At 40.5% G+C, this 11,774-nt stretch overlaps 1 protein-coding gene across 1 annotated transcript; it reads right to left on the bottom strand.

Moving 5' to 3' along the window:
* Nucleotides 1-6,540: 6,540 nt before the first annotated feature.
* LOC122066022 (phosphoprotein ECPP44-like) lies at nucleotides 6,541-7,854 on the bottom strand. Its single transcript, XM_042629845.1, has 2 exons — nucleotides 7,475-7,854; nucleotides 6,541-7,302 (listed from the first exon to the last, which is right to left on the bottom strand). The coding sequence occupies exons 1-2, from the start codon at nucleotides 7,709-7,711 to the stop codon at nucleotides 6,862-6,864; spliced, it is 678 nt and encodes a 225-aa protein (XP_042485779.1). The 5' UTR covers nucleotides 7,712-7,854; the 3' UTR covers nucleotides 6,541-6,861.
* Between the last annotated feature and the right edge of the window lie 3,920 nt (nucleotides 7,855-11,774).

Below are 11,774 nucleotides of genomic sequence, written 5' to 3'. Positions count from 1 at the left end.
AAGATTACTCTCCCGGCACCGGAATGGCAAGATCTAGCTTCGGCGCCACGAAAATCCTTCCTTTCTTCCTCTTCCTTCCTTCTTCCCTTTCTTTTCTCTCTCCTCTTTACTTTTCTCACCAAACGTACGAGGGCAATAAATGGAAAGAAAAGAAATCATAAAGTCTTATATACTATTCCTAATTAAATGAATAATGTTGGATGGGTCACTCAGGTGGGTGGGTGTACCCACCTGTTATACCCACCTGAGAGTCAAGACATGGGATTTTGACCGGGTTCGGACCTCGGCTCGGACCCTACCCCAAGCATACGATGTAGTATACGTATATCCTTAAAATACGGATATAATACCTGTTCTATCCGTACATAGCCTTATGGTAGGTGCACGTACACGGTTTGGGCACTCCCGTCTCTTCTGGCACTGGCTCGGACTTGTCAGGCCAGCCGGTGTTTAAGGTCACCCGTGCCATCATAGCCCATAAGGAACCCGCTCTAATATCCTCAGGCTCGGTTCCTGCATAGTTAAACCGGTTCAACCACGAAATCAGACCGGGTTTAAGAAGCGGGATATTACATATATAGTCTTGCCAATCATCCCCTTGAAGATCATGTTCACTAACCTTTGATAAGTGGCCCCTGCGTTTTTAAGTCCGAAGGGCATTACTTCGTAGCAGTAAAGTCCTCCCTCGGTCATGAAGGATGTCTTTAGGACATCTTCCTCACACATCTTGATCTGATTGTATCCCGAGTATGCGTGTATGAAGCTCAGTGCCTCATATCCCGAAGTGGCGTCGATGAGAAGGTCTATCTTTGGTAAGGGATAGCTATCTTTCGGGCAGGCCTTGTTTAAATCCATGAAGTTAATGCAGATTCTCCAATTCCCATTTGCCTTTGGAACCATAACCACGTTGGATATCCATTCGGGGTATTGGATTTCGCGGATGAACTTTGCTTCTAGTAACTTCTCTATCTCCTCATCTATCTTCTGCTGCCTCTCAGGGGCAAAGGTCCTCTTCTTCTGCTGTACCAACTTTTAGTCTGGTCGATGTTCAAACGATGCTCTATTACCTCTCTGTCTATCCCAGGCATGTCTGAGGCCGACCAAACAAAGACGTCAGAATTTCCTCAAAGGAATGAGATGAGTTTTTCCCGTTGCTTTCTTGGCATTGTAGCCTCGACTTGGAATTGGTGAGTACTATCCCCTTCTTCGGCTCCGACTTGTATCAACTACTTAGCCGATTCTCCTCTCTAATAATTTGTATCATCGAGGAGATCTTCTATTGGGAGTGCCTCGCCTGCCTTTCCCTTTCCCCATAAGGTGGTGGCGTAGCACTTCTGGGATGCCTCTTGATCACCTCGACACTCCCTAACCCCATTCTTAGTTGGGAACTTCATCTTGAGGTGTGGTGTAGAGACGATAACCTTTAATAGGTTTAAGCCAACTCTCCCTAGTATGACGTTGTATGCGAAAGTGATGTCTACTACGAGGAAGTTGATCATAACTGTTACCTGGCGGTCTCCGGTGCCTGCCCTTACCAGCAACTCAACCGACCCTTCTACTTTGACCGGGGTACCCAAGAACCCTTGCAATGGGTGTTCGACCTTCTTCAGCCTTCCTTTATCTAGACCTATCTTCTGGAAGGCTTCAAGGAATAGGATATCAGCTAAGCTGCCATTATCCACCAATATCCTTTTTACTCTGCAATCGGCTATGGTCATGGTGATTACTAGGGCATCGTCATGTGGCATCTGCACCCCTTCTAGGTCATCATCCGAGAAGGAGATAACCGTCGCCGTCCTTGCCTTCTTGTTTGACCATTCGGCCATATACACGCTTCTCGCATAGGCTTTTGCTTTCCTAGCCGAGATGGAACTATCTCTAGCGGTTAGGCCTCCACTGATAGTTGCTATAACCCTAGTTGGGCTTTTATGATCATCCCGGGGGCAATTGTTAGCTTCCTTGGGTGTTCGGTCCCTTTACCATTCTTGATTGCCCCTGCGGGCTGGCCCCTTCTTTCATAGCGACCTCTACCATCTCTTTGGCGGTTGTCCCTGCAGACATTGTTGTCTTGGGCATCCTCCTTTTCGTGGTCTACAAATCGACCTAGATATCCTCTTTGGATCATTCCTTTGATCTCTCCCTTCAGGTGCCAACAATCTTCGGTGTCATGGCTGTGGTCTCTGTGGAAGTGGCAATACTTGTCCATATTGCATCTCTTAGGATGTCGTCCCATCTTCCTAGGCCACTTCATGACTTTAGCGTCTGGGGTTTCTTTTATCTGCATTAGCATGTCCGTTCGTCTCCGATTTAGCAGTGCATATCTCTCGAACTGCTTCAGCAGACTGGGTGTTTGATCACGTTTGAACTTTTGTCTCTTACCCTCGGAAGGTTTGTCATCATCTCTTGAGGTCCTTTTCCTCCCCATCTTCGCTTTAGCTTCCTCATCAGATTGGAGGGTTTCTTCCATCTAAATATACTTATCACACGAGCCCTTAACTCAGCTAGGTTCTTCGGTGTATGCTTCGCCAAAGACCTTTTTAGCTCTTTATCTTTGATGCCTCCCAACAAGGCCGTGAACTCTTCTTTTGGGTCCAAACCTCTGATCGTGATCTTCTCCTACTGGAAGCGCTTCATGTAGCTTCGCAGTGACTCTCCTTTATGCTGTTTGATGTTGGTCAGGTTCAATGTGGTCTTCTGAAGGGGTTGGCTACTGGAGAATCCCCTCATGAAGAAGTAACTCAAATCGCTGAAACTGTGAATCGATTTCGTCAGCAGGTGGTTGTACCATAACCTTGCCGCTCCTCTGAATGTTAAAGGCAAGGTGCGACATATGATGTTTTTCGAGACTCTGTGAAACTGCATCACAACCTTGAAGCCTTCTAGATGATCGATGGAGTCTCTAGACCCGTCGTAGGTGTCATATTTGGGTAGACAAAAATCGACCAGGAGCGGGTCCCTCATGACCTCATCAGCTAGAGCTGTGTCATTAGTGAGGTTCGACTCTCAAGTTCCTGTCTGGTTTTCTGTGACCTTTCAAATCTCGTTTTTCAGGTCTAGGATCATCTGCTTCAACCCTGAGTCCTCAAGTCTCTGTCCGTCTCCTTGGCATGGTTCCTCATGCCTGGCCCCGGTGACACGCTGCATCCTTTCTTTGGGTGCTGGGCTTTCCCTCATGGCTTGGTTTTGAGGATTCTAGCCAGACCTTATCGATCTTGAACTACTCCGATCCTCGTCTTGGGCTTGCTCTGGCTGGACATGGGAGCCTCACGGTGCTCTGTCAGTCTTTTGAGAGACGACCTTGGAGACCTCCTTCATTGTCTCGGCCTTTCGGTCATACTTCTCCTGAAGAGCGTTGAACTGCTCCCTTGTCACATATTCCTGTGCCCTAGGAGGGGTGGAAGATTACTATCTCTATGTACCGGATATCCGATCGAGCACCGATCCCTTGTGGAACCTTCCCGATCATTTTTCCCCATTCTTCATCGAATTCCGTTGAGGGGGGAGCCCCCTGAAGCTTCCCCCTCATCAGTGTTTATACTCGGTGCTACTCTTGTTTCCTTACGATTTCCCCACCATTACTGTCGTTCCCAAAGACGACGCTAATCTGTTACTGCCGAAAATTTGTATGAGCCGACCCTACAGAAGCACAGAAGGTAGAGGCCCGGAGGTATCTTTAGGATTAGTCTATCGATGCCCAAGTTAGTGATCGGTAGAATAGTGTTTTTACAGAAGTGATGGTGGGTGTCGGCGTACCTCCCCTCAGGATTCTTTCAAGTTCCTTCTTATAGGGTTTCTCCGCCTAGGGTTTTGGGAACCCCCCCTAGGGCATCTTCTCCTCACGTGGTTTGAAGCCTCGCGGCCTCTATCGGATGGGCGACACGCGTCCCTCCCTCTGATGCCACGTGTCTTCGCTTTATTGGGTGACAAATTCTGCCATATCAGATACATTTATGTTTTGATGTTCACTTCATAACTGAAGTTTAAGTGACATAATTTTGCAACAATCCTAGCCAACCTTTGCATGAGAGAGAGAGAGAGAGAGAGAGAGAGAGAGAGAGAGAGAGAGAGAGAGAGAGAGAACCAAGTAATTTCAAAATGCCAAAATCAAGTTCCCCTTGGTGTTTAAGGAAGGCCCATTTAGAGACCAGTTAAAGCCTGGTTGAGGCCTGTTTATGGCAGCTTGATTATAGGTCGACATCGATTGATGTGATTGCAAACCATACGATACCCTCCAAAGCTAAGATTGTTTAGCTAAATGGGTGTTCACTGTATAGGACTTGAAATTGGAAAAGCCCACTAAACCTGACCGAGACCGACCAATTCCCACCCTAGGGTTAAAAAACCCTCATAGGGTTTTATTATATTCCCCACAACGGACATCCTCCCACTAGCCTCCACTTATATTTGAACACATCATGATGAATGGATTCCCATTCACTATAACTGAAGGAAAACTTTTTCCAAAAAATAAAATTATAACTTATATATTTGACACTTTAAAGAGTGTCAATGAGAAAATCCCTTTAGAAAATGTCATATATCTTCCAACTATTGAACTACAGGACAGAAGGTAGGAGAGCGACTTGCTAGCAGAAGGTAGCTTGCGAGAATAATTCACATGTCATCACTCAAATTTGATTTACTTTACGTAAGCCTGTAAGTGCAGCTCAGCTGGAAGAGATTCTAAGTGAGAGGTAGTTCTGAACCACGAGTTAGTTCCCCTCAAAGCCTTCTTTCGAACTTGCCAACTAGTGCTTATGAAAGCAGGTCGGTCTCTATCAACAAATCAAGCACTAGAAACAACATGTCACTTGCGATCCGAAGGTAGCCGATAGGTTGCCGAAGGATTGCATTTTTTTCGCTAAAAAGTCATGTATATTAAAGGAAGAAAAAGAAGAAAAAAGAACAACTATAGTACATCAGATGAGGGAGGGAGAAATACCCAACTCTCACAAAAAGAAGAGAGGGAGAAGCATTAATTCCACCTTCGGCATTGCCATCAACAGAATTAAGCAACTACCCAACTCCACCAAAAACAAAAAATCTAGAAAAATTCTTAGGTGAATCTAGACCTAGGCTGACCCGATGCATCCATGTCTAATTCCATCTGGACCAGAGTTGGCCGAATTGAAATATGCTCTAACACTTCAAAACGAGCGGCTGACTTTGACAAAAAATATGCCACTGAATTTGCTTTCCTATAGCAATGGGTTATTTTCCATTCCACATCCTCCAAATAAGAAATACAATTAATCCATCTTTGCCGAGCTATCCACGGACTTTGCCTCTTCTGAAAAATAGTCACAACTGCAACTGAATCACATTCTATCCATAGCCGTTTCACATTGTGCTGCTTGGCTAATTCAATCCCTATCATAAGCACCATAAATTCAGCCTCAAAATTTGTGTGATTTCCTAGAAAATTTTTGAAATTTTCCACTACCTCTGCCTTTTCATTGCGAAGGATTCCCCCTGCTCCAGACTTCCCTGGATTACCAATAGAGCAACCGTCTGAATTGAGTTTTATCCAATCTGAATTAGGAGGGCACAAGAAAATATTGAAGATTTCCCGAGGCCTTCTCCGCACCCCTGAAATACCCAAGCTTCTTGCAGTGACAAGATCCGAAATTGAGATGGTTGCCCCTGAATGAACCAGCTCTTGGCAGCTAATTTCGCTCTTCACTTGGCCAAAACAATACTCTTTTGATTTTGAGGTTTCTTTGAATTTTCTTCCATTTCTCTCCAACCAAGTGAAATAAGGGATTAGAACAAAACCCTTTAGCCACACCCCTTTAAAGGTGGTCTTCTTTGCCTGATCTTTCCACTAAGCTATCAATCTTTCAACTCCTTCAAATCCAGGCCATCTAAACCCAAAACAACAACAAAATTTCTGCCACATGAAATATGCAAAAGAGCATTCATACATGGTTGCCAAAGGATTGCAAGCAGTCATATATACCATTAAGATTGCTTGGCCGAGCCTAGGCTCATGCCAGTATGAACTAGCTAGGTCATGAATTTAACCCTCTAGCAATTGAGTCCCTTGAAGTGGCACGAGAAAATTAGCCATTGGAAGAGGTTAACACCCCCTACCCAGTTTATAAGAAAGTGGCTACCATTTTGGGGGTCTACTACAAACATTGTTTAAAAAATTAGCTTTTAATCCATTAGACTGATTCTGATTTGTGCAACAACAACAATAAATTTAATCTTATCTCAACATAATGGGTCGGTTACACGAATCCATTAAAAAAAAAAAAAGAAAAAAACCTTGGAATGCGAATTCTTGAGAAAATCCCTGCATGTAATTTTTCAGGACAAGGAACTCTAAAGAAGAGGAGATAGGATCCGCTATGATCGTATAAGTCAGCATCCAACACATGTCCCTCCTTCTAGCATTACAAGTATAAAAAGGGGTAAATTTGAGAACGAAAATGACAGATGTTGAATGCTGACTTGCACGACTAGATGATCCAGTTGATCCATTTTAATGTATTTCTCTTAATGACAATCGAACTACTGAAATTGATACGCATATGGTAGCACTCTAATACCCTCCGATTTTGTCTATAATATGAAACGAAGAGTATCGATTCAGTTACACGTAAAGGCAATAGGTAAAAAGAACATAAGGAGCAACATAGTAGTCTCCTCATACACAAGATGAAAAAGAAAAGTCACCAATCCATTGAAAAAAAGAAGTAACAAACCAAAGTCCAAAGCAAACTTGTCTACATTACGGATAGGGGAGCTCCATGAACACAACCATATATGATCAAAGTTTTAAGGATGGAAGAAAACAATCTAAATCAAGAAACACAACAGCCGATAAGTCACTATGGCCGGGATTTGGGTAGCTTCTTAGTGGGTAGCAGACTCCTCTTTCTTCTCCTCTCCATTCTTATGATAACCAGGCAATTTTTCCTTGATCTTCTCCAAGAACCCCTTTTTCTCTTTGGCCTCACCTTCCTGATCAGACCCATCTCCGGCACAATCCGCCGCCGGAGCAGGAGCAACCGGGTAAGGGGTAGTGACTTCTTCGGTCTTCTTCTGCTGACCTGGTATTTTCTCTTTGATCTTCTCAAGGAAACCCTTCTTCCCCTCTGATTCTGTCGCCTCACCTTGAGGAGGAGGAACTTGGGTGACGTCGTCGCACTTCTCGATAGGGATGTAGGTGTCGTCTTGTTCCTCTTTCTTCTCGTCATGCTTATCACCTCCTATCTTCTCCTTCAGCTTCTCCTTCAATCCCTTCTTTTTCTTCTTCTTCTCTCCTCCTCCTTCTACTTCTTCCTCATCGCTAGACTGTAAAATTATTTAAGATAAACCAATAAATAAAATGTAAACTCAAAACAACAACGCAATTGGTCCGAAAAGTATATGTAACAAAAAATCATAAGATTCACGTGTGTCAAAGCAGATAATATTGTGACATAAATTAAGTAATATGACACTCAGAAAAGAAAAAGAAAATTACCGAGCTACTAGAGCTGCTGTGAGATCGATGGAGCTTCTCAAGGAGACCAGGCTTCTCTTCTTCCTTTTTTTCGGACACCTTAACTGTCTCATCAAACTCGGCGATGATCACCTCCTCTTGTGGCTTCTCTTCCTCTTTCTTCCCCAGGAAACCAAACATCCCTCGTTCTGTCTTATCGATCTCGGTGTAAGTGGGGTTGGTCTCGCACTCATGGCTTTTCTGCTGTTCATCCGCCATTACCAAAACACTGATCGATCACCCTTAACAAAAACTTTTGCAAGAAAATGGAAACTAAAACCAAACCAGAAATGAGAACTTGAAAAGATCGGGAGAGACTATGATCTGTTGATCGCTGATTAAGCTGGACTGGGAAGTGGAGAGCAGGGAGGGGTCTTTATAGGGAGGAAAAAAATAGGATTGCTTACGTGGATCTCACGCGATTCAATTAAAAAAAAAAAAAAAAAAGTGAAGCGGGAAGAACGAGAACCGACGTAACGTCGTAAAATGCTGTAAATGGCCGTTGCGTGCGGACCACCAGTGCAATGAAGACACGTGGAAGAACAACGCGAGGAGTGGGTTACTGCGGGTAATGAGGGACCCATCATGTCGGCATTGGGAAGATGAATCCGGAAGGTCGGTGTGGACACGTAGTACTTATCACGAGATGGGCACGTGCAAGTGGCATGGGGACTTCAAATCCTAGTCAGAGAATATTAAAGAGGTGGTTTTCTGAGATTGGTGAGCGCATGGTTTGAGCATTTGAGGTATTGGTATTCGTATCGGACGATTCGTATTCGTTTAGTAAAAGCTCCTTTTAAAAATAGAATTAGATTTTTTTTTCTTTTTTTTATAGTTAAGACACCAAGGATTTAAGGGATGATATCGATATCGATGTCGGTCTATTTTATATCCATGCCGATACCGGATACCCTATCGGTTAGATTATATGATATACTTAACTTGTGAATTTGAAGCAGACACCTCCAATCAAGTTGCTTTTCCTTATCACAAGAAGGGTATATTTTCTTTTCTTTAATTCTGCTTTTGGTGTTAAGAAGATGATAATAAAGGAAGGGATTTGGCAAAAAGTTGATTAAAGCCTGTAACCGTTGCCTAAACCTTAAATTGAGGAAATGGGGTTGGCCCCTTAGGGTGTCTTTCGGCCTGGGCTTCCATGACTTCTTGGCTGTTTTGGGACCCATAACTCACCCTTAGCCTTTCGATTCATAGACCCATATTTTTTCGAGACTTTTTCTTTTGAAAACTCTTTAAAGGGTTTAAAGTGTATTCAAACATGACTTTTGACAACATTTATTTCGGATTTCATGTCACGATGTCAGTATCTCACATGTAGTTTGACAAGGAGGTATCAGTTGATCAGTTCAGTCTGATTGGGCTTAATCGGATTTCGGTTCTCACTGAGGCAAACCCAAACCAAATTGTTAAGCTGAATTGCAGTTCAATTGGTTTCGGATTAGGTTTCAGTCTAGTTTTTTTATCGATTGGGATGTAAATAGATTGGATATAGATCGGATGTGATTGGATTTGAATATTTCCTTATTTGATATGGATACTTCAAAACGGATATGGATGTGGATAAAATTTGGATTTTCGACCATCCGTTTGTTCTTTGACTTATGTAATCTAAACATTCCTCCCCAGTGAATACAATTTGCTATTAATCCATCTTTTTAAGTTATCTAAGCTATTTTTCCTCATTCTTTATAACCTGTCAAAACTTCAAGAACCCTCAAAATCATTAATTGATTATTTAATCAGATCGGATAATTATTTTCTGGATGATTTAGATTTGAATCCAGATATCCTTTGACTTGATATGAATACCTCTAAATGGATATGTATTCAGATTTGAATTCGGATGGCTATCCATTTACATCCTTACTTATCGATTTGTTATTGAGTTGTCATTGCTGCAGTTTCAATGTCACAATTATATCGGTTTTTGTTTAGTTTGGATTCAATTTCGTTTGGTTTATTTAATTGACCCGGATCAATTTCTATTGGTTTTATAGAAAGTTAATTAAAAAATCAAACTAATAATGGTTTGATTTGATTCGGTTTTTCCTATTGATATGAACAATTAAGGTTAGATATTTACATCCCTAAACTTGAGGAGATCTGTTCATCTCATTCTGAATCAATCTCATTGGTCCGAGCGTTAGTGTTTTCTACGCTCAACCAATATATATATTTATATATATATATTAGTAAATAAACAAGTGCAAATGCACATGTAGCGGAATATTTTTCTTAGAGTGTGTTTATTTGGATAAACCTTTACTTATAAAATTTTTAAACGATTTCCATGGGAATGTAATCTTTTTCCCCTAGAAAATTCTTTGACCACCTTTGCTATCAAAACTTGAGTAGATCCTACTTAGCATTGTTTCATTAATAGTTTTTCCATAGGTACTAACTTCTCTAGTGAAGACATTTGGGGGCTAATGTGGCATTTTCACTTCTGCTTGTGTTTAGATGTAGAGTCATGCAAACAGACAATATTATTTTCTTCATAAAAAATGCAAGAAAAAAAAAATTGTTTTAAAAGAAAAAACACTTTTGCAATTGTGATTATGTAATTTATTTATAACTCTTATTATATATTTCGTAATTATGTTATTTAAATGAATTTTTAATTTAATTTTATTAAATTTAGAGGATTTGATTGTACAATAAAATAATATTTAAATCAGATTTAGAATGTTTTTAGAATTAATTACATGATCATTATCATTATCGATAATGTTTACAAATTTCTATCGGGCAAAAGATTGTTATTTGAACTCGTGGTTCTTGGATCAATGCATGAGTCAATGAGAACATTAACATAAAAATTAATTCTTAATTCCATAAGAGGTGAGATGATAATTTTGCAAGCTCTTACGTCTCAGCGTAGAGACCTTGCCAAGTAGCATTGTCTTTCTCATTCTATTACTTTGTGTTACCTAATTTCTCTTTCCGTGAGCATCTTACTTGATAATATCATCATGTAGAAAAAGGACATCTATGCAGGACTCATTAAGAGTCAAGTAGTATCAGTCACTCCCCACATTGGTACCTAATCCAAATTTGGCCATATATGTCTCGACTTGTATCCATCCTTTACTTTTCCTATACCAATCAAGGCTTCAGTGAGCCTCCTTCCTTCCTTCTTTTTCTTTCCAGAATGAGCCTATCACTAATTAAAAATTTGAAACACATGAAGTAATTGGAAGCGATAAGGTGTTGAGACCAAATGACAGATACTATAATAATAGATAACTAAATAACGTGTTGATCTCATATCTGAATTCTATTGTTATTGCGTCACTCATTTGGCATTAAGACACATTGTATGACATCTATTCAACACGTTGCAGCCTACCCTTAGACTTGTATTGTCAAGTTTCTAAATATTCACAATTAGGCTATGTTTGGTAGCGAAGAGAAGAAAAAAAAAAAATAGAAAAGTAAAAGAAAAGAAAAGCAAAAAAAAAAAAAAAGAAATGAAATGAAATGAAATATGGAAAAAAAAAAAAAAACTATGTATGTTTGGTTACCAATGGCAGAGAAGAGAAGAAAAGAGAGAAGAGAAGAGAAGAGAAGAAAAGAAAAGAAAAGTTTTTATATTTTTTCATGTTTTCTAGTGTTTTTTGGAGCAAAAGAAAACTTCACAATACCCAAGAGAAATTTTAAAATTTAAAACTAAATCTTCTTTTGGATGAAGACATACTAAGCACAAAGAGAAAATTATAAACTAAAGAAAAAGTACAAAAATAGCCTTAGAGAACTTTAGAGAGAGAGAAGAAATTGTACTTTTTTCTTTTCTTCTCTTGGCTACCAAACATAGCCTTAGAGAACTTTAGAGAGAGAAGAAAATCCAGAACATCCCAGATAGAAAATTATTGTTTAGCCATAGAAAATCCTAATCAGATAGAGACCAGAGAGAGCTTCAATTTTATTGCTGAAAGGATGGGTAACTATTATTGCTGAGAATTTCCCGATAAATAACTTTTTTGGCCTCATTAAGTTTGTTGTGAGAACTACTTAGTTCACTGGTTTGGGTGAGGCAATCATGGTTCTGAGTATCGATATTGGAGATTCATATCGGTTTGGTAAGTCTTTGATTTTGATATTTAATCGATATCATATCGATTGAATGATACGGTTCAGAGGTAAAAGAATAAAAAAACTTTTTTTTTTAAGAAAAAGTAAGGTATTCCTGTCTAATACAGGCGATCCAACAGCGTTCTATTGAATGGCGGATACCCATTTCGATACTGTGCACTAAAACCATGCA

Source organism: Macadamia integrifolia, unplaced genomic scaffold (assembly GCF_013358625.1).
Source record: "Macadamia integrifolia cultivar HAES 741 unplaced genomic scaffold, SCU_Mint_v3 scaffold2195, whole genome shotgun sequence".
Lineage (NCBI taxonomy): Eukaryota > Viridiplantae > Streptophyta > Magnoliopsida > Proteales > Proteaceae > Macadamia > Macadamia integrifolia.
This window is presented reverse-complemented; position numbering and strand designations above follow the sequence as displayed.

What these genes read in the sequence shown, in the direction of transcription:
- LOC122066022 (XM_042629845.1), bottom strand. Translation starts at nt 7,711, where the DNA reads ATGGCGGATGAACAGCAGAAAAGCCATGAGTGCGAGACCAACCCCACT. An exon ending in ACAGCAGCTCTAGTAGCTCG is followed by an intron (nt 7,303 to 7,474) that starts GTAATTTTCTTT and finishes ATAATTTTACAG; the next exon opens with TCTAGCGATGAGGAAGAAGT.